This window comes from Brassica napus, chromosome C3 (assembly GCF_020379485.1).
Source record: "Brassica napus cultivar Da-Ae chromosome C3, Da-Ae, whole genome shotgun sequence".
Taxonomy (NCBI): Eukaryota; Viridiplantae; Streptophyta; class Magnoliopsida; order Brassicales; family Brassicaceae; genus Brassica; species Brassica napus.
Genome location: NC_063446.1, coordinates 62513244 through 62536779, shown reverse-complemented (window position 1 = coordinate 62536779; position 23536 = coordinate 62513244). Strand labels below are relative to the sequence as shown.

The 23536-nt window shown below is 29.5% G+C and overlaps 2 protein-coding genes across 4 annotated transcripts; one reads left to right on the top strand and one right to left on the bottom strand.

Annotated features, from left to right (window-relative positions):
* Positions 1-215: 215 nt before the first annotated feature.
* On the bottom strand, positions 216-5522 carry LOC106419682 (floral homeotic protein AGAMOUS-like). Of its 3 annotated transcripts, none has more exons than XM_013860494.3 (9): positions 5277-5521; positions 4527-4767; positions 1501-1582; positions 1342-1403; positions 1136-1235; positions 955-996; positions 826-876; positions 505-701; positions 216-411 (listed from the first exon to the last, which is right to left on the bottom strand). In XM_013860494.3, exons 1-9 carry the CDS (start codon positions 5413-5415, stop codon positions 408-410), a joined length of 918 nt encoding a protein of 305 aa, XP_013715948.2. In that variant the 5' UTR covers positions 5416-5521; the 3' UTR covers positions 216-407. The 3 variants fall into 3 exon arrangements, with proteins under 3 accessions (XP_013715948.2, XP_013715947.2, XP_048607244.1); XM_013860493.3 differs by having other exon boundaries at positions 826-867; positions 5277-5519; XM_048751287.1 differs by lacking the exon at positions 216-411 and having other exon boundaries at positions 501-701; positions 826-867; positions 5277-5522.
* A 12098-nt stretch (positions 5523-17620) lies between these two features.
* LOC106358866 (integrin-linked protein kinase 1-like) lies at positions 17621-21172 on the top strand. The gene is made up of 7 exons (XM_013798661.3): positions 17621-17734; positions 18012-18074; positions 18184-18290; positions 18374-18459; positions 18673-18794; positions 18911-19022; positions 19129-21172. The coding sequence occupies exons 1-7, from the start codon at positions 17655-17657 to the stop codon at positions 19225-19227; spliced, it is 669 nt and encodes a 222-aa protein (XP_013654115.2). The 5' UTR covers positions 17621-17654; the 3' UTR covers positions 19228-21172.
* Positions 21173-23536: the final 2364 nt, after the last annotated feature.

Here is a 23536-nt window from a genome sequence, read left to right as displayed (position 1 = left end):
GTGTTTCAGCTGGAGTGGGTCTGCGTGTTCTTGGCCCAAGTCACACCAGCATTGCTTATGGCCCATCTGTCTTGCCGAAGCCCAAACTATTTTCACAATAGCCACATGATTGTATATTTTTTTTTTTTGACAACAGAAAACACATGATTGTATATTAAAGAAATTAAAGACATTATTATTATTTTTTTATCATGAAATTAAACACATTCATGACATGTCTTGTAGGATATTAGTTTCACATTAACATAAGCAATATAAATAAGCGTGGAAATCATCGACACAACATTCGTGAAATTTATATAAATATTACACACTTATATAACAATATTGGATTAGTTTCATTTTGCTCATTCCTCAACCACTTCAGCTTTTTATTCACTCATCATCCCTTCATGCTTCAGCCAATATTACCTGCAAAATACATGGAAAAAAAAACAATGCTAAAAACAATATAACAGTAGAAAGATTTTATTTAAGTACAGTACTATACATTTGTTTTCTTACACTAACTGAAGAGCTGTTAGGTCTTGGCGACCAGCGGATGAGTAATGTTGATTGTTAGGTTGCAATGCCGCGACTTGGAAATAGTTTCGTGAATCAAACGGCTGAGAGTTCGTTTGAGGCGGTGGTATAATCTGCTCGTAGTTAGATCCTCCTGGCATGAGATTCATACTTGGATTGTTCCTCTCATTTTCAGCTATCTATATACCACATATATCATTTAACATCTTCATAAATTTTTTTTATAATTTTTTTATGTTATATTTGTTGAGACAAATCGTTGGCAATATAAAAAGCACAAAACAGGTATAATGTACAAATTACCTTTGCACGAAGAAGCTGGTTATCGCTATGCAAATCAACTTCCTGCTCAAACTTTCATTACAAATGAGCTAAATTATCATAAATACAGATTAACGATTGAAATAAACTAGATGTAGTATATCTGCTTACTCTCTTCTGCATGTAGTCAATTTCGGCGAATAAGAGTTCATTCTGTAAACATATTTAAATAAAAAGAATAACTTATAAATTTAGGTAAACTGAATATATATATATATGTATATATATATATAAATATAAATAAATTCCTAGGAAGTAACTTGTTTTTGCAGGGTTTATTAGATACAATTACCTTTTTGGATCGTATTCGGTTGATACTTCTGTCTAATCTGCCTTCCAAATTTCTAAGCTCCTTGGGAGACATTGACCCTATCGTCTCACCCATTAATTGCCTAATTCATTTTATAAAAGGTATTAGGGACTGAAAGTATTAATTTTTTATCGGCATCCAAAGTATTAATATATCAATAGTCATACGTTCATTTAGATGACATTAACCTGTTCGAGTTTTGTATGCTGATAATCTGTTGACGCAACTTGGCCGATTCTTGTTGATAATACTTGAAAAAAAAGTAGAAAGTATGAAAATTGTTATATTAATACACAATTTTTGCAAAAAAAAAAAATCTTAAAAATATATGTATAATGTTAAACTACCTGTGCATTAATTTCTGCCACCGATCCAGTGTTGGAATTATCCGATATTGCCTTCTTGTACCTCTCAATTGTCCCTTTGACACTGCAACATTTTTTATAACAAATTACTAACTTAATTAGAAGTATTACAATACAATTTACATTTAAATCAGCATTTCAAAAAATAAGAAAAAGTAATTATAAAGGTCAAAACGCCCACTTGCTCAGTTAAGTGATTTCAATACGAAACCTTAAAAGCAAACATCAGTTCTTTTGAGTCAGAACAAATGAAACATAATGTGACACATGATGTGAAAAAGAAAAAAAAGTAGATATAAGAAAAAAATTAAACTGTTGATAAAATATTCCTTAAAGTTGCAACAAATAAAGAATGATAGAAAACTAAGAGGAACTCCCTGAAACGGTGAAACCTTAAATTTTTCGAGCTAGTGATCGGTGCAACTGCTATTCTGGCACAATTAGAGAGACGAAATTGCCCTGAACATGTCTAGGGTTTCAAACATGTACTGACACGCACCGAAAACCCATTAAACATTGGTAAATCCGGAAGACATTTGAAAGTTTTGAATTGTTAACCACTGGATTAATTAAACTGTGATGTGACCAAATGACATGTCCGAGTAACAACATCACAACGTTCCAGAGTTTCCTTATTTGGAATACAATTACATTACCTATTTACTATTCTACCCATCTTTATTCTCTTTTTGAGTTTTCTGTATACATATACGTACATATATACATACATTTACATTTCACTTACGATTTTCTTTGGGTGAAAAATATACTAAGTACGATGACATATCATAGACCATGATGTCTGAACTTTTGGGGGAGAAATCATGGCCGTCCATTCTGGAATCACAGAAGGCAGAGCAAAGACTTTTTCTGAAAAAAAAACTACAAAAATCTCACTTTTTTCTCTGCCCGTAAAAGGAGAGAGAAAAAATGAGAAAAGCCCTAATTTCTTTCACTACACAACAAAAAAGAAAGAGAGGGATTTGTCACAAGATGTTGAAGCGATTCCAATGCTTTACTTCTATACCAAACCTACTGATTCAGATCATAAATATTTTTAGTTCATAGATAGATCATAGATGAACTAAATTAAGTATTATCCTCATTACTTGTCTCTTTGTGCACATAAGGTGAATTAATTTTTTTTTATTTAGCTTTCTTGGGAGCGATAATTATATTGGGTATTGACCAAATGTGAAATCAATTATTAAATGGTTAGAAGTAGAGACTTTTGAATTTATAAGTAGTTTGCAAATTAATTCATTATGACATACACCTTGTCAGAAGTCAAGAACTGAAACTAACAAAACTTTATACTACTACTAATAAATATAATTGATAAATAAAATAAATAATATCTGTGAGATGACGTGATCAAAGATTCTGTAACAAAGACAACAAATCTTACAAGACCAAACCTAATATTGCGCTCAATACCAACCTCTTCAGAAAAATCTCCATAAACAAAACTAGCTCTGATTACATTTAGTACCCTCTGGACATTAAAAAAATTTGCATATGTAATGAAGATTAATTTTGATTGGTTTATTTGAAGTCCTTGTTAGCTTTTCTTTCTTTGGCCATGAGCATTATATATTTCAGGATATGATTTGACAACTGTAAACAATTAAAATTAAGAAGACTTTTCTAACATTCTTTAATTTTGACATTTTTTTGTGTTTTGAGGAAGATAACCGTAATCACGTGGATTCTAATATAAATTGGAAATTACGTGCAGAATTAGAGGTTACTAGTTTGAGTGATGTAATTCAAAATTTGTTTTGATTATCTTGACATTTTTTTAAACGTAACTAAGGGAAAAAGAGGATCTCATGAGCTTATTTTTCTTAATTACCTCTTTGTTTAATTAACTATTTGGAATCTTGAAAATCCATTGAATTTCAAAATCTTAATGGTAAAAAAATTCGTTTATGGTTTGGAGTTGAAATTTTTCGTTCTTTTGATAATCACTTCTAAATTCTAACTAATCCCAAAACTCACAGATATTTGAAGTTTTTCCATAACTACAAAACATATAAAACTTACACATTCACAAGACAAAAACCTTATAAACATATTGTCCTACTTGTACTTTCTATCACTCATAAGTTCAATAAACATTCAAAAGTCTATTTTCAAATTGTTTTACTCTCACTTACAATCACATGTGGTTGCATCAAATATATGATATGATAATTCAGGAGAGAGAAAGAGGCAAAGATAAGAAAGGAAAGAAAATAAGCAAACGAAAGACAGAAATTAACAGCAATGGAGGATGTGGATGATCACAAAAACAGAAGATATGACCTCATAGTCCTTACGATCCCAATTTGTTTCACAAAACTTACTTTTATAGTCATAAAAATCAAGATTTTACCTATTGCAACACCAGATCTATAAATATATCTAAATCTTGAAGTACTTGTTAGTAGGGAAAATAGAAAGTTATAAAATTTTTACTTATTATATTATATATAACAGAAATTGGTGAAGAAAGAAACCCCAACAAAGTGAATCTTAGTTCTACAAAACTGAATCTAAAACTCCACATAGAAAACTCTGATTGTTTCTTATTTTCTTTTCGTTTATTATCTAACGCTCACTCAGATCTTCATAATTTTGTACCATTTTCACTTTATATATAACATTTTCTACTAAAAAAAAATCTAGTATAAAGGGAAAAGAGACACACAAAGAAGAAATCAGATCTAGAAAATAAGTACAAAACTTAAGAATAAAATCCCAAATCAATAAACATAAACATATGTATTAACAAAGATTCTCACAAATGTTTAGTGTGTACATGTATTATACACGGAATATCAAGAAAAGGTGAAAAATAATCCTACCCACAAGAGGAATTAAAACCATAGAAGAAGCATCGAATAAAATCTAGCAAAGAAGATGGAGAACCCTAGTAAGTAATCGTGCTTGAACATAACCCTAAATCAAGATTTAAGAGTAAAGTATAAAAATTTAAGAACTAAGAACAGGGCATAAGAAGAAACCTGTTGTTTGAGTACTCATAGAGACGGCCACGGCTAGAGAAGACGATGAGTGCGACTTCAGCATCACAAAGAACAGAGAGTTCGTAAGCTTTCTTAAGCAAACCATTTCTGCGTTTGCAGAAAGTGACTTGACGGTTCGTTGTGTTTTCGATCCGTTTGATTTCGATCTTTCCTCTCCCTGCAGTTTTCCTCTGTGGAGAGGAATCTCCTCCTAGCTCCATTTGGTAGGCCGTGTTTGCTGCTACAAAGGCAAAACAATATGGGAAAAATTGATTAATCCAATAAACAAGAATCCAAGAAATCCATCAACAAAAGGTACTTGGAAACGCCTCCAGATTTGTTATGTTTTCTCTTCATCTTAATCTCTTGCCGACACACAACTAAAGAAAGGAAGTAAACTCTTTTTATCGCAATCTTCAAACAAGAGTTAATCATAGGTTTTTTTTTTTTTTGGTATTTTTGTGAGATGACATGGTGAGGAAAAAAACTAAGTAATTAAAGACCAAATCTTTGGGAATTTGAAAAAAAAAAAACAACAACTAAATCTAGGCTGTGAAAAGACAATTTTGATGAGCAAAGAAAATCGGGGAATATTGAATCTTGTTTCTATCTAAACAACACAAAAAGAATCAATAAGAACATGTAAAAAGGAAACTAAAGAACATAGATTTGGTATAAGGACCAAAAGAAGTGAAGCAAAGTAATATTATGAAGAAGATAATGTTTGAAAGGATTGGGGAATAGACTGACCTGTTGGGGAGAGGGGGAGATGAGCAAAGAGGAAAGGGTTATTTCTTGGGAAAATTATTTTGTGGAAAGTATGAGATTTGGAGAACTTGCAGAAAATGGAAGGTAAGGTTGTGCTAGTGAAGAGATTGGGAATATACATTTATATTGGAAAAAAAATCATTTAATTTTCTCTAATTTTAACACCAATTTTCCAGCTTTTACATCCATATAGTATCTTCTCAAACTATGTTGAATGCTGTTTTTACTCACTAAAGCATGTTTTGCGAGATAAATAAATATAATTCTATTGTGAGAGAGTATCAGATTTTTGACTTAATATGTGTACTCGGTTGATATTTTTGAGTCATATTAATTTGAAATTGTACTCATTTTCAGAAATTTTGGATGTGTAAATTTTAAAAAGGATTGACATTTGACAGAGAGCAATCTAAAGGCTCACTTCAAAGCATGAGTTCGCAGCTTTTGAAATCACATGAAAATATAATTAGTAAATAGAGGGTTAATTACCATAAATAACAACCACCATATATCTAGTTTTTAACGCTGGATAATTATGCTATTACAACTATGAGAAATACTACGGACGATTCTACAGCCGATAATTCTACCTGTCGTATGAGGATTCACGCCTGGCTGCATCACCTAAGCCGCCATATGGGATCCACGCTTGACGGAACTCCTTGTGCCATGCTGCAAATCTCTTGTAAGCTTTTTTCTCACTTAATTCGCATAATTTCGCCTTCTCTGGGAATTAAAACCCAGACCTTCTGATGTACAAGCATTAATGAACATTTGGTCAAACCATTGGACCAAGGGAGCTTCCATACCATACGTCTAGTTTTTGTCATAAAAATAATACTTATTTTTTTGCAAATTGAGAAACTATTGAAAAAAGGAAGTGTAACGGAGGAAAAATAAGGTTTTATCGGTGGATAGTTTTTGTGTGGTCTTTCACAAAGCTCTAAATGAAAAGAAGGTTCAAGTTGGACAATCACTCATGAGATGCAGACTCTACTTACCATTACTTGTCTTCCCTTTTCATGTGATAAAAACTTTGGTAAATCTGAGTACATTGTATTTTCTTGCTACAACAAATATTGATTTTTCTTCTTTTTTTTTTACTGAATTTTGATCCTTTTAAAGAGGAAAATTTATCAGCTCTTCCTTTTTCTTTAAAAAAACAAAAAAATTAGTGCCTAAGATTTTATTGACATTTTGCAGGAAAAATTGTTTCCCTAAACACAGTATAAATTTCTATAGCAATATATAAGGAATTGTATGTATTATCAAAAATTATATATATACACATATATGTTTATGTTTTCAAACAAAATTGTCCTTATTTGATATACTTACTATCATTTTGCAAGAATAGTTTTCCAAAATGTATTTTTAATAGGAACCAAAAGCTAAATTTAATTTTACTAAGAAAACATCTTCGAATGTTAATTAAAAAATTTCAACGAACTGTTCTTTTTAACAAATTGTAACTAAATGTTATTAAGGTTATTTTTCATATATATGGACTGATTGTGTATAAATAGTAACAAATATGAAGAGTTCAGTTATCATCTATATATTTGGCTAAACTGAACATTAGTGAGTATATTTATCGTCTTTTCTGGAATCGATGTAAGAAAAAAAAAGAGAAAATACTCCGAATGATGGAACCCATCCATTATTTTATTCTTATTTTTTTAAGCACCCTAACCTAAATACCATGGTTAATGCTGCTCTTATGTGTTACTGATGGGGAGTTTGTGATGTTTGCGTGTTGTGATATTGACATTATATATAAAATAAAATAAGATAAATTAATCCCCTATATATTATTTGTGAAACATTATAACTTCTTTTTGTAGCCACATGTCATCACTAGGATGATTCTTAGAATTATTAGAGAAATAGGTTGGTCCATCTCATTATATAATAAGTTTTTTATTAAACTAACCATAAATTAATTATTAATATCATTTATTATTTCATTAAATAAAGATTACGGAATTGCCTAATGTGGGTAGAGTATATATGACAATTAATGATTTTGAATAATAAAGATTTGATAAAAAAAGTATCTTCTATCAAATTTGTTTAATTTAAAACTATTAAAATAATATTTTTAAAAACACAATAACCATATTATAAAAATTTATATTTTTCTGTATATTTTATATTTTGAATTTTAAAAAATGACTATAAATTACTAAAACTGTTAAAAGTCTCACATTCAAATTTTGCGATCCATGGTTTAAAATTTTTGTTATGACAAAATACAAATGATTACAAAATTATATAAGTAAAAGTCTAATTTAATTAATCATTAAGATTTAAAATATATATGTATATATATCATTCTAAATTAAACTATAAACCATATTGAATAAATAAATATTTTAGTTTCAAAATTTACTTTGAATATTTTTTTTTGATAAAAGTTTTGAACTAACATTGATAAATTTTTATCAATTACTAAAATTATTAATCCCACAATAAAAGTTTTGTTATCAGTAATTTAAAGTTTTTGCCATTAAAAATACACATGATAAAAAAACATATAAGTAGAAAGCATCATTTAAAAAAAAATAAAAAAATAAAATAGACATTAATATTAAAAATATACTATGTATGTTAATATCATTTAAATTTAATTACATATCCTATCAAATTTTTTTAAAATAATGTTTGAATTAATAAAATTGATTTATACGTTCGCACCAATTTAATTATATATGTAATAGTTACTGACTTTTAATTATTCAATATATATTTATTATTTCATAATATGTAAGAACATATAATACATAAAATAATTTATATATATAATGTTTATCCCGCGCAAGAACATATAATACATAAAATAATTTATATATATAATGTTTATACCGCGCAAGCGTAATCTAGTTAGATAAGTATATAGGGTTTTGAGGGTTTATAGGGGGAAATAGGGAGATGAACCGTACTCTAATGGGGCTGGACAAGACGTATGGCTTAATTTGGAAAGTTATTTAAGTGTAATGCTTCTGACTGAATAGAAGTTAACCAGATCTTTCATATCTCTCTCTCTTTTTACATTTTCTTTTTGACTTTTTTGCTCTTCAATTCTAAGTCATATTTTCTGTTGACATCTCATTATTGATTTAAACGGATATGTTTTTGGGAACAAAGAAATCGGAAATTGACAAAATATCAATAGTCAAAGACTGTTGACAAAAAAAATCAAGAGACTCGGGGTTTGATTGGTTGAAGGTGTAACTTTCTATTTTTTGCTCTAAGATTTAGGTTTTAAATTTTTAGTTTTGGATTTAATTTATTTTGCTGTAAAAAATTTTTTAGAGCACTAAATAAAAGCTCTAGAGAAAATGCTTTCTAAAGCTAACATATTTCATATTTTAATGTTTTGGTTTTGGATTCAGTTTTAAAAATAAAAGCATGATTGCTTTTAAAAATAAAAATAGCTGTACAATTTCTGAAATAAAAACATGATTACTTTAAAAGATTACTCTAAAAATGAAAAAGATTATCCACAGCTTCTGTAGACACTACCAATCACCCCCTTAAACTCTAAGGTTGATTGTTGTTTGTTCATACTAATTGATTATGTTAGATTGTTAACAATTGATATATTTTCATAATTTAATAAATTTGTTTAATATATTGTTCAGAAATGTAAACGCTCTATCCACACTGGTTTTGGATTCGATTTATGCAAGAACCTAAATTATTAGTATTTGGTCAGTGTAACCTATGGCTTTGGCTCACGTGGTTTATACTATGGATCATAACAGATGATCGGTTCACCTTTTAACAATAATCGAAAGGTATTCAAATTTAGATCATGTAGTGTGGTATGCTTTCAGGTTAATCCATTCTGTAACACTAAGTTTGTTCTTCATTGGGATTACTAGATAGCCGATAGGATTTTTTTTTTTAAATGTAAAAATTCTCTAAAACAGACTAAATCGCTTCCATAAATGAATTAACAATCTTTCTTGTTTTATCAAAAGACATCATATTGTTTAACCAAATGTACGAAAGGTTCATCTTTTGGCGAACCAAAATGTAAAAGTAGCTAAAATAGACTAAATGGTTTCCATAACAACTCGACCATTAATGTTTTCTATGACAAGAATATCAACATTTCATATGTAGTCTCCAAAACTAATGTGGATTATAAATCGGGATCTTCCGGTATTAAAAAAAAAAAAGAGAATTATTATGTATATGGGGGTGGGGGAATAATGGAAAATTTTATAAGATTTTTCGTAAAATACATTGAATAATTGAGGACTGGTATCAATGGAGTAAGGTTATGCCAAATGAAGAGGGAGAATAGCATGTGATGTGTATCTTTGATCTCTATCTTTATCAACCCATTTAGGGTAACGCGATAGAGATATAAGAAAACTATGTACACATTACATATTCATATTTATCTGAGAATAAATGCTACACCCACTTGCAAGATGCTTTAATTTCTCTTTTACTTTCTTTAATTATCTCGTATTTAGGATAGTTATTCCAACTTAAATATGATACATTCTTTAAAGTATTCCTTATATATCGAAAGAGAAACATTACAATATTTGAGTGTTGCCATGTGTCATCCACTACATTTAGTCTGTACAATTTTTTTTTAATGTATATAGGATAAGATCTGCGCCTTGCGCAGAGTGAGTTTATTTGTATATATTATCGATAGTTTCTTTTATATATTTGATCATTTTATTTATATATATAAAATTTTATTTTGTTTTTATTATATAATTTCTTTTCGATGGATCGGATCAATTTTTATTAAAAATAATGGAACAAAACTATAATTAACACATCATGGGTTGATCGGATTGGACATTAAACAAATTATGACATAAAAACCTTATTTTTTCTATCGAACACATTCTTTAAAAAACTGAACAGTATTGTTTTCAAAGTTGAATTATTTTGACTTTTATCTTCCATATGGTTTTGAAAATTTTCAAATCAACCATCGAATTGATACATGTCATTTTAATGTTTTTAGTCGTATACTTAAGGAAAACTTACATTTTTGTAATTTAAAGTCGTTTTAAAAAAATTTAAAATATAACATATAAGAAAAAATCTAACATATAAGAAAAATATAACATATAAGGTGTCCACATTTTTGTATTTTAAAGTCGTTTAAAAAAATAACATATAAGGTTTTTTCATTTTTTTCAATTCAAAGTCATTTTAAAAAAATTTAAATATAACATATAAGAAAAAATCTAATTTTTTAATTATATGGTTAATGTGATTGTTTATTTTTTAATAATATAAAATTAAAAAAATGAAGAAAGATGCAAAAATTGTTATCAAATCTTTATTATTCATAATCATTAATTGTCATATATATGTAAATCATATTAGGTAATTTCGTAGCGTTATTTTAGGGAAAGAACACACACTTCTTATATTTTAGGTTAATATAATTTTCTCTCGTGGACATTAAACAAATTATGACATAAAAACCTTATTTTTTCCCTCGAACACATTCTTGAAAAAGTGAACAGAATTGTTTTCACAGTTGAATTATTTTGACTTTTATCTTACATATGGTTTTAAAAGCTTTCAAATCAACCATCGAACTGATACATGTCATTTTAATGTTTTAATCGTATACTTAAAGAAAACTTACATTTTTGTAATTTAAAGTCGTTTTAAAAAAATCGAAATATAGCATATAAGAAAAAATATAACATATAAGAAAAATATAACATATAAGGTGTCCTCATTTTTGTATTTTAAAGTCGTTTAAAAAAAATATATAACATATAAGGCTACATTAGTTACATCCCCTATATATTAATTGAGAAGCATTTGAAAAATTAGAACCTTAATTTTGTATTAATTAAGAAAAACCCCAAATCCTAGGTGGCACTCTAAATGCCTTCTAAATTTCATTTCAAAGAATTCTAGAGCATCTAATATAAAGTATAGTTTAATCTAATGGTGTCACATTATTTCATAATCTAAAATATAGGAAGTATGTATTCTTTCCTTAAATAAAAGCTACGGAATTACCTAATATGATTTACATATATATGGCAATTAATGATTATGAATAATAAAAATTTGATAACAATTTTTGCATCCTTCTTCATTTTTGTTTAATTTTATATTATTAAAAAAAATAAACAATCATATTAACCATTAAAAAAATAAACAATCACATTAACCTTATATATTTTTTCTTATATGTTATATTTTAAATTTTTTAAAATGACTTTAAATTACAAAAATGAGGAAACCTTATATATTATATAAGGTTAATGTGATTGTTTATTTTTTTAAAGGTTAATATGATTGTTTATTTTTTTAATAATATAAAATTAAACAAAAATGAAGAAGGATGCAAAAATTGTTATCAAATCTTTATTATTCATAATCATTAATTGCCATATATATGTAAATCATATTAGGTAATTCTGTAGCTTTTATTTAAGGAAAGAATACATACTTCCTATATTTTATGTTAATATAATGTTCTCTAGGGGATGTAACTAATGTAGCCGTAGAAATTAAATGAGAAAAATACTAGAAAATAGGTCTGTGCATTTTACCCGGACGAGAAGACCCGAACCAGAATCGACCCGAACCGGAAATGACCCAAAAATACAAGTTCGGGTCCAGGTCTGGGTCCATGCTAAGTACCTATTGGGATTTTTTTGGATCTGCGGGTATCGGTTCGGGTCCGGGTTGATACGCCCTAAAATAGAAAAGGATCACTCAATCGGACTAAAGGGATATGAACTCGCCAAAATGGAGAACTGATGGATTCAACGGTGACACAATGAGTTACGGATGGCCCAATAATACTACCAGACTTCAGTTGGTGCTTGATATGACTCACAAGTCCATCAAAAGAAGGATTTCTAAACGTTGCATGATATGACGCACAAGTTCAACAAAATAAATATTTGTTTACTCGGAGATAACCCCACCAAGAAACGAAAAGTGTTCTACAAAGAACAAAGAGATAAACTCAAATAAAAGGGAAAATGAATGCTTTATTTCGTGGCTCATAGGCCCATTTTATAGGATTACAAGTTGTAGAAATCCGAAGAAGAATGTACTAAAAAGAAGACATTGAAAATAGAAACAAAGACTTGACTAAATAAAGTCTTTGACTGAAACTTGGACTGCCTCTTGATATAGCTACGACCAGGACTTTGAAATTTGAAGAATATGCTCCTGATATGGGCCAAGACATCTCTTTAAGGCCTGGTCGAAATCCATCTTTTTTCCTTAACCAATTTTTCTCGGTTTCTCCATTTGACCCAAACAAGTCTGTTTTTGAATCTTTTTGAAAACCATCAAGCCCAAGGCTTTCTTGGACATTTAGAACATGGATAATCACCTTTGTCATGATTGAATTTGTCGTTGGTTCATCAGAAAGAAGGTTAGCCATTTCCAGCTTCTCGGGTGGTCGAACCAGCTCGGAAGATCGAACCTGCTTGCTCAGCTTGTCCAAGTGAGTGTCAGTCCTGCTCAGCTCGTCCAGGATAGTGTCAGTCCAGCTCACTTGAGTATTCAGCTCATCCAATATAGTGTCACTTTGATTTAGCTCGACCAGCTCGATCCGGGGCACATCATTCCCTCCCTCTTCAAAAGGATTTGACCTCAAATCCATTTCACTTGTTTCAAAAGGGAATGAATCAGACAAACATAATTTAAAATTCATGTAAAATTCTGAGAAGGAAATATTTTGAAAGAAACTTCCTGATTGTATAGATTGATCTCATGGTCTCCAATGTCAGGTTTGAAGCTGATTGGATCGGTTAGCCTCCAACTTAGGCAAGTGTAGAGCTGGTTTGGCCGGTTTTGGAGAATGGATCATAACTTCATAATTACGTGGACATTTCTCCTGATATTGGGTTTATGGAAAGCTGGGAGATCCATCTTCAATCCTATGATCGGCTTTGGCTCAGGCCGCTTCTTCATTGGGCTTGAATCTCCTTCGAAAATCTGGTACTCGCAGATAGATGGACGTGGAAACATCCGGTTTGTAAAATTTATAACTTCTTCCTCCGTGAAGATTTTCTTGTAATTCTAAGACTCAGTGAATCCTTGTTGAGTTGGCCCTCTAGGAAAATTGGATTCATGACAAAAGACCTTCTGGATGTTGAGATATTCTCCTTGGACTGAACCTTTGTCGCTGGCATCTCTAAGGTAGCCAATTTGGACAGCTTGGTTATGTTTCAAAAACTTGAAGTGCTCCTGAAAGTTTATGGGAAAAGGCGTAGGAGTTGTTCCTCGATCAAAGCAAAGGTTGTTCTCCATGATGATGGGTGTTATACTTGGTGCTTTCTTTTCCTCAAAATCCTGTGAAAATAGAACAAGACTGCTCGGATGCTCCGGTTGTAAAAAGGTTAGTTCTGTAATAGTCTGTTCTTTATTAAACATAAAATCAAGTTCTGGAAAAGGAAGATCGCAATTATCCTCACAAATCATCAAACTTTCAATTAGCTCTTCATCATACTCATCAAAGATTGGTAAAGAATCTAAAAAATCTTTTACATCTTCAAGGTTGTTTTCAGATTTACCTTTGGGTTTTTCATTGATGAATAAGGATGGTTTAGCTACAGGTGCACGTGTGGTTGTGCTCTTCTTTTGGATCTTACTGACGTCCTTGAGGGCTTTCACCGCACCCTCCACAAGGTTGTCACAAAACTCCTGGACTTCAAACTGACTAAAAAGCCTTCTTTGATCAGCTTCAAACATCTTAACCTGAAAATTCTCAACACAAAAGGTTAACAGATAAAAATAATCCTCACACTATCAAGTGTTTATCCTCACCCACACACTTGTTTCTCTCGGATTTTAGTGGTCGCACAAGAGTTTCCTCTCAAAGTTCTAAGAGAAAAAATCAAGTAACCCAATGGAATCTCCAAGCAAACAAGAGATGAACACAAGATAGGAAGATAAAAGAATTGGTTTTGAAATCCATATTCACCATTCCAAGGCTGGATTTCTCCTCAGCCAGCAGGATTTCTCTTCCACCACCTAGCCAAAATCAAACTTTGTTTTTTTTTTTTTGATAGATCTTTGTCTTTTTTTTAATAGAAGAATGACGATAGGTAAGGTAGTGGCCCGGATTTGAGATAGAAAAAAGAAGAAGAAGTGTTTAGAAATAGAAGATGAGAAAGATGAATAGATAGTACCGGTTGAGTGACTCTGATACCACTTGATACGCCCTAAAATAGGGAAGGATCACTCAATCGGACAAAAGGGATATGAACTCGTCAAAAGGGAGAACTGATAGATTCAATGGTGACACAATGGGTTGCGGATGGCCCAATGATACTACCAGACTTCAGTTGGTGCTTGATATGACTCACAAGTCCACCAACATAAGGATTTCTAAACGTTGTCTGATATGACGCACATGTCCAACGAAATAGAGATTTGTTTACTCGGAGATAACCTCACCAAGAAACGAAAAGTGTTCTACAAAGAGATAAACTCAAATAAAAGGGAAAAATGAATGCTTTATTTCGTGGCTCATAGGCCCTATTTATAGGATTACAAGTTGTAGAAATCCAAAGAAGAATGTGCTAAAAACAAGGCATTGAAAATAGAAACAAAGACTTGACTAAATAAAGTCTTTGACTGAAACTTGGACTGCCTCTTGATATAGCCACGACCAGGACTTTGAAAAGTGAAGAATATGCTCCTGATATGGGCCAAGACATGTCTCTTTAAGGTATGGTCGAAATCCATCTTTTTTTCCTTAACCAATTTTTCCCGGTTTCTCCATTTGGCCCAAACAAGTCTGTTTTTGAATCTTTTTGAAAACCATCAAGTCCAAGGCTTTCTTGGACATTTAGAACATGGATAATCACCTTTGGCATGATTGAATTGGTCGTTGGTTCATCAGAAAGAAGGTTAGCCATTTCCAGCTTCTCGGATGGTCGAACCAGCTCAGAAGATCGAACCTGCTTGCTCAGCTTGTCCAAGTGAGTGTCAGTCCTGCTCAGCTCGTCCAGGATAGTGTCAGTCCAGCTCACTTGAGTATTCAGCTCATCCAATAGAGTGTCACTTTGATTTAGCTCGACCAGCTCGATCTGGGGCACATCACGGGTCCTACCCGAGACCCGTTCGGATACCCGAAGAACCCGCAAATAATTGTATATACTAGGCATATTTGGGTGATTGGGTATATTTTTGGTATTTCGGATTTTTTTAAAAGTTCTGAGTTTGGATTTTCGGGTATAATTGTAGGTTTCGAGTAAAATTTTAGATTTTTAGAAAATATAATTCGGGTAAAATTCGAGTATGTTTTGGGTTTTTGGGTTTGATTTTGGATACATTTTTGGGTATTTTTGCGGTTTTTCGGGTATTTTTAGAGTTTTCGGGTCCAATTCGAGTATTTCAGGTCTATTTCGGGTCCTAAATACCCGAACCGACCCAGATCTGAAATATACCCGAAAATTTTGGGTATTTTACGGGTATTGAAATTATAGACCCGAACCGACCAAAACTCGACAAGACCCGATCCGGAACCGATCCGAAAAATTATAGGTACCTATATGGGTCTAAATTGCTAGGATCCGAAGGACCCGGATCCGGACCCGACAAGACCCGACCCGAAGACCCGGATGCCCAGACCTACTAGAAAGGAAAGAAATTCCTACATCAATATTTTTTTCTTTAGAAAAAAAAACTTCTAGAATCATAACTTTGATTTTGACTTTAGATTTAAAAACTACATAAATGATGATTGATAATTTTTATGGCTGTACATAGAAAGTAAAGCTAAATTCATTTGTTACAGCCCAACAAATCAGCCAAAATGACTCTTAGAATCTTTAGAGAAATATGTTGGTTCATCTAAATATATATTATTATTTTTATTAAACTAACAATAAAATTAATTACTAAATTATAAAAATATTCTTTTTTCTTTCCTTAAATAAAATATAAGGAATTACCTAATATGACAACATATATAGGACAATTAATGATTTTGAATAATAAAGATTTGATAACAATTTGTGTATCCTCTTCTTTTTGTTTAATTTATATTATGAAAATAAATTAAACTATTAAATTATTAAATTTTAGAAATTTTTTGTATATAATATATTTTATTTTTAAAAAATGAACATAAATTAAAAAACTAAAGTTTCAAATTGGAAACTTTTGTGGTCAATGACTTAAATTTTTGTTATAACAATATACAAATGATCATAAAATCATATGATTATGAAATTTAATTTAATAGATAATTATAATAAATATATATATATATATATATCATTTAAATTAAACTATATTTTCTTATATATTAAAAGAGAAATATTACAATATTTGAGTGTTGCCATGTGTCATCAACTACATCTAGTCTGTAGAATTTTTTGATGTATATGTAACTAATGTAGCCATAGAAATTAAATGAGAACAATACTAGACAGTTAAGATATTCCTACATCAATATTTTTTTTTCTTTAGAAAAAATAGCTTCTACAATCATAACTTAATTTTTGACTTTAGCTTTAAAAACTACATAAATCATGATTGATAATTTTTATGGTTGTACATAGAAAGTGAAGCTAAATTCACTTGTTACAGCCCAACCAATCAACCACAATGACTCTTACAATCTTTAGAGAAATATGTTGGTTCATCTAAATATATATTTTTTTTATTAAACTAACAATAAAATTAATTACTTATTTATAAAAATATTCCTCTTTCTTTCCTTAAATAAAATATAAGTAATTACCTAATATGATGAAATATATATGACAATTAATGATTTTGAATAATAAAGATTTGATAACAATTTGTGTATCCTCTTCTTTTTGTTTAATTTATATTATGAAAATAAATTAAACTACTAAATTATTAAATTTTCAATTTTTGGTATATAATATATATATATATTTTAAATGAACATAAATTAAATAAAATAAAGTTTCAAATTGGAAACTTTTGTGGTCAATGGCTTAAATTTTTGTTATAACAAGATACAAATGATTATAAAATCATATGATTATGAAATTTAATTTAATAGATAATTATAATATATATATATATATATTATAAAATCATATGATTATGAAATTTAATTTAATAGATAATTATATATATATATATATTATACTCAAGGTTTCTATTTTTTCTCATCAAATGTGAAGCAAACATAATAAAAAGAGCTCATAATCAAGTTGTATACCCCCAACAAAGCATGTGTTTCAGACGCATCCAAAAGGCGTGGGTATAGATGATTTCTAGAATCCTGTACATGGAGCATAAGCCTGTGAATATATATTACATGTGGAGCCAAATTTTGGTCACTGTCGAGCCAACATGCTAATCTAAATTCATTAAAACTTGGTTATATATACACTGCCAATGGTCACTAGAGACGAGAAACATGATACATTACTATTTACACCAGCTACCGCTGTTAGATACGCCCTTGATATTGCAAGGTATGCATTTTTTAAAGCTATGTTCCTAGATTTTGATCCGTGGGTTTATTTTTGGTTTACAAAATTCTATTTAATAGAAATTTTTATTTAGTATATGGCTTATATACTTGTAAGTTTTCTACATATAATTTATTAAACCATAATGACATAATCTGTAATATAATGTGCTTTCAAAACAGTGTTTCTTTTTAATAGTATAGATGCCTGTTCTTTGTTTAGTTCATAAAAACATTTATTAGATTTGTTTGTAATTCTTACATGTTCAAATATCTTTTAGGGGAATGAACTATCTACATGAGATCAAAGGAGACCCTATCATCCACCGAGATCTTGAACCTTCGTGAGTTCGCATTGTCAATATCAGCGTGTTTTTTGGTCGTCTCTTATATGTGCAGTTAGTATCAAGAAGCTCTTTAATTTTCTGACAATGGTAAAAATAATATTTGCAGAAACATACTGCGGGATGATACAGGGCATCTGAAAGTTGCAGACTTTGCAGTAAGCAAGCTTGTTACTGTTAAAGAAGACAAGCCTTTGACATTTCTAGACACTTCTTGTAAGCTTTTTCTATATTTGGGAGCTTTCGTTCTTGATCAAGAGTCTTGATTAATGAATCCCGTTATAACTCACTAATTGTAGGTCGATATATTGCTCCCGAGGTTTTCACCAGCGATGAATACGACACCAAGGCTGATGTTTTCTCCTTTGCATTGATAGTTCAAGAGGTAAGGACACTTCGTTTACTCTCTTTGTTTGTTGACTCAGAGTTGATCCGGAGAACTTTTTTTTTACAACGAAAAACTATTCTATTACTCAAACTTAAAATGACCGGTCAGGGTCCACCGGACCGAATGATAATAATACATAGTGACCACTAATTTTTTGGGACCATAGGCAAATGTTCTGCTTTGACTCGTTTCAGTGTCTTAATGTTTTAGATGATCGAAGGAAGAATACCCTTTGCGGAAAAGGAAGACAGTGAAGCTTCAGAAGCTTATGCATGCAAAGAGCGTCCATCTTTCAAAGCTCCATCTAAGCATTACCCTCATGGACTTAAATCGTGAGTCTCTTTCTTTCTTTTTCTCTAAAGAAAACAGTCTTGCATCAATTGATTGGTTTTGTCCATGTCATTAATCGGTTAGGTTCAAACCGTTTTTTTTTTTTGGTATATCATAGGTTGATAGAAGAATGCTGGTTAGATAAACCGGCCAAGCGACCGACTTTCAGAGCGATCATTAAACGGCTTGAGTCCATTCTTCACCATATGGGCCACAAGCGACAATGGAGGGTCTCTCTCTCTCTTTGCACACTGATCAATGAGATTTTGGGCTTGTGGATTATGTTTTATTTGTCTCTCTAATGTGTTTCTTCTTCCACATGTTTTTTTTTATCAGATAAAGCCATTGACATGCTTTCAGAAGTTCGAGCACAAGAAGAAACATAATTGGGATGTTAGCAGCGCTGATGGCTCATCCTCGGGTTCACATTTGTGATTCTTTAACCGGTTATTCTTTCCGGTTTAATTTGGCTTTCCGGTTTTACTTTGTAATGTTGTTTTAGTTTGAAGAAAGTATTCGTGTGGTCGTGGACAGAAGTTGCATTTTATTTTAGTATAAAGGTGTAACGAGTCTTCAGATTTTGGAAGCTGTATAATACATGTCTAACGAATTATAAGGAATTTGTTTCAATCGAGTTTTTTCTCTAAATGTTTTTAATTTCTTCGAGTTTGATTCGTGTTTGTTCACGACAATGTCTTAAGTAATCTTCGACTTTTAGTTTCTATCAAACTGCTGGTGGTTCGTGGAAAAGACAAGAGGACTCTGTTTCTCCTAAGATACATTTTTCCAAGCTTTAATAAACAATTTTCGGAGGGAAAGAAATGGAAGGAGACATGGATAACAACATCATACTTCAGCCCAACTTATAAAGTTCATAAGCAGGTTCGTAATAGATCTCTTTAGTTCGGGCCAGAGGAGAAAGAAGACTTGACCAAACTAAGCAAGTTTGGTTTCTTTCATGAGAGTAACGGCGCTTTCTGTTTGTTTTCTTGCTTTAAAAGAGTCATTTACAGACTTTTTAAATGAGTCATTTTAACATTCTTTAAAAAAGAGGTGATATGTCAAATGAATAGTAATTAAAAAGGTAATTTTATGGTAAAAAGGTAATTTTATTGTAAAAAATATAAATTTGATTAATGTTGTGAATAATATAGTTTAGTGGAAACAAATTCAAAATAAAAATAACTAAATGAAATATTATTCGTCATTTTTAACGATCGGGCATACGAGGAACACCCGTTGAACCTTCAACCAATCTAAAGAAAAAAATGTAATCATTTCTCAAAATATGCAGTTTTGTGCATGACAGTTTAATGGAATCCTGCTCAAAGCAGGCCGTGTAATTTTCAGGCCAACAAGCAAAAAACAAAAAAAAAATTAAAAAATTTATTAATTATCCTCTAGACATTATTTAAGAATTAATTTGCCATGTATCATCACCACATTCATTTTGAAAGAAAAATAATAACATAGTATAAAATATGACATGGCTCTCACCTTATTATGACATGTACAATGTCATTTATAAAGTTTACTTTTTTGGTAATCATGTCATTTATGAATTTTACATTTTTGGTAAGATTCTTAAAATATATGAATAACTTATTTGTATTATCATTACTAATTTTTTAATTGATAACATGTTAAATATAAAAAGAGTTTCACATCAACATTATAGTTTAAAGATTTAAATAATTGTAGATAATTATACTTCTATCATAAATAATTAATTTTTGAGTTGTAGTTTAATTCTATGCAAAAACAACTAATCATGTTTCCAAATTATTAATTGTTTTTCATGTATAATCGACATAAAATATGTTCACTCAGCGAATGTGATTCGATTCACTGAATTAATTAGTAAATTAGTTGTTATTACTATAATTTTAGTTTAACTAAAATAATTAATAAATAATTTACTTTATTATAAACTTAACTAATCCCGAAAATATAAATTAACATTTTTTAAACTAAATAAAAATATTAAAATAATTATTTTTATTTTTTATTATTTTTTACTGAGAAAACAAAAATCTAAAATATTACCACTATATATTAAATTTAAAATATAATAATAAAATATAATTTTTAAATTATTATTACTGCACAATGCACATGATACAGAAAACCACATAGTTTACATGAAAAATACAGAACACTCTCTGGTATTCAAACTAAATAGCTTATGAGCACCTAAAATGGAATAAAATAGTTTAGTTATAGACATTTAATCCTAAAAATTGGTCTCTGTACCATATCAAATGTATTCTTATATTTTCTAATTTTTATTGTATTCATCTAATTTAATTTTTTAAAACATTTAAATATAATTTAATACTGATATTTTTATTTATAAAAGTTATAAACTTATTAATTACTATATTATTTAACATATCCCCATCAATAGTGACTAAATTATGGCAAAAAGCAACCGGGGATATGTTCAATGATGGACCACAATCGAAGGTTGCTTTTTGCCATAATTTAGTCACTATTGAGCTTGTTTTTAAACTTGGGTTACTTGTCGAATGAATTACAAAGTAAATAATTAATCATTTAAGTGTTCGTTTATTACTGGAAAGTTGCAAACCAAAGTTTGAACTTGGGCAACCCGTCACGGTGTCCAAACTCTAGACCTCCAAAACATATTTTATGTTGTCTGATTAGAGTCGGTTAACGTAAGCATATGCTGTCGTTAAGTCTCTCCTAAGAGTTGAGAGGGATTCTTTGTTTTATAGCATCTTCAGTCTCTTTATTTTATGTTCTCTAACTCACTTCTATTTCTTGATTAACAATAGAAATTACCCCCATTTAATTAAAAAGATAAATAAATTATCCCCATTTTTCTAGAGAAACATTACTTCTATACTATAAAGTTATATTTTTATATTAATAAGTATGATTGGAATAAATAGGTTATTTTTATTAACTATAGTTCTTCGTAAAAAATCATAGAATTTTATGTTATAATTTAGAATAAAATGATTTAAATAATATCAGAATTTTATGAAAACTTTTTAAATAATATAGTAATTAATAAGTTTATAACTTTTATAAATAAAAATATCAGTATTAAATTATATTTAAATGTTTTAAAAAATTAAATTAGATGAATACAATAAAAATTAGAAAATATAAGAATACATTTGATATGGTACAGAGACCAATTTTTAGGATTAAATGTCTATAACTAAACTATTTTATTCCATTTTAGGTGCTCATAAGCTATTTAGTTTGAATACCAGAGAGTGTTCTGTATTTTTCATGTAAACTATGTGATTTTCTGTATCATGTGCATTGTGCAGTAATAATAATTTAAAAATTATATTTTATTATTATATTTTAAATTTAATATATAGTGGTAATATTTTAGATTTTTGTTTTCTCAGTAAAAATAATAAAAAATAAAAATAATTATTTTAATATTTTTATTTAGTTTAAAAAATGTTAATTTATATTTTCGGAATTAATTAAGTTTATAATAAAGTAAATTATTTATTAATTATTTTAGTTAAACTAAAATTATAGTAATAACAACTAATTTACTAATTAATTCAGTGAATCGAATCACATTCGCTGAGTGAACATATTTTATGTCGATTATACATGAAAAACAATTAATAATTTGGAAACATGATTAGTTGTTTTTGCATAGAATTAAACTACAACTCAAAAATTAATTATTTATGATAGAAGTATAATTATCTACAATTATTTAAATCTTTAAACTATAATGTTGATGTGAAACTCTTTTTATATTTAACATGTTATCAATTAAAAAATTAGTAATGATAATACAAATAAGTTATTCATATATTTTAAGAATCTTACCAAAAATGTAAAATTCATAAATGACATGATTACCAAAAAAGTAAACTTTATAAATGACATTGTACATGTCATAATAAGGTGAGAGCCATGTCATATTTTATACTAAGTCATGTTATTATTTTTCTTTCAAAATGAATGTGGTGATGATACATGGCAAATTAATTCTTAAATAATGTCTAGAGGATAATTAATAAATTTTTTAATTTTTTTTTGTTTTTTGCTTGTTGGCCTGAAAATTACACGGCCTGCTTTGAGCAGGATTCCATTAAACTGTCATGCACAAAACTGCATATTTTGAGAAATGATTACATTTTTTTCTTTAGATTGGTTGAAGGTTCAACGGGTGTTCCTCGTATGCCCGATCGTTAAAAATGACGAATAATATTTCATTTAGTTATTTTTATTTTGAATTTGTTTCCACTAAACTATATTATTCACAACATTAATCAAATTTATATTTTTTACAATAAAATTACCTTTTTACCATAAATTACCTTTTTAATTACTATTCATTTGACATATCACCTCTTTTTTAAAGAATGTTAAAATGACTCATTTAAAAAGTCTGTAAATGACTCTTTTAAAGCAAGAAAACAAACAGAAAGCGCCGTTACTCTCATGAAAGAAACCAAACTTGCTTAGTTTGGTCAAGTCTTCTTTCTCCTCTGGCCCGAACTAAAGAGATCTATTACGAACCTGCTTATGAACTTTATAAGTTGGGCTGAAGTATGATGTTGTTATCCATGTCTCCTTCCATTTCTTTCCCTCCGAAAATTGTTTATTAAAGCTTGGAAAAATGTATCTTAGGAGAAACAGAGTCCTCTTGTCTTTTCCACGAACCACCAGCAGTTTGATAGAGACTAAAAGTCGAAGATTACTTAAGACATTGTCGTGAACAAACACGAATCAAACT

Coding starts and splice junctions, on each gene's coding strand:
- LOC106419682 (XM_013860494.3), bottom strand. CDS start 5,415: ATGTATATTCCCAATCTCTTCACTAGCACAACCTTACCTTCCATTTTC. Junction 1,583..4,526: donor TATGAGTACTCAAACAACAG/GTTTCTTCTTAT, acceptor AAAATGTTGCAG/TGTCAAAGGGACAATTGAGA. Junction 877..954: donor TTGACTACATGCAGAAGAGA/GTAAGCAGATAT, acceptor TTGTAATGAAAG/TTTGAGCAGGAAGTTGATTT.
- LOC106358866 (XM_013798661.3), top strand. CDS start 17,655: ATGGTCACTAGAGACGAGAAACATGATACATTACTATTTACACCAGCT. Junction 18,460..18,672: donor TTGCATTGATAGTTCAAGAG/GTAAGGACACTT, acceptor TTAATGTTTTAG/ATGATCGAAGGAAGAATACC. Junction 19,023..19,128: donor GCCACAAGCGACAATGGAGG/GTCTCTCTCTCT, acceptor TTTTTTTATCAG/ATAAAGCCATTGACATGCTT.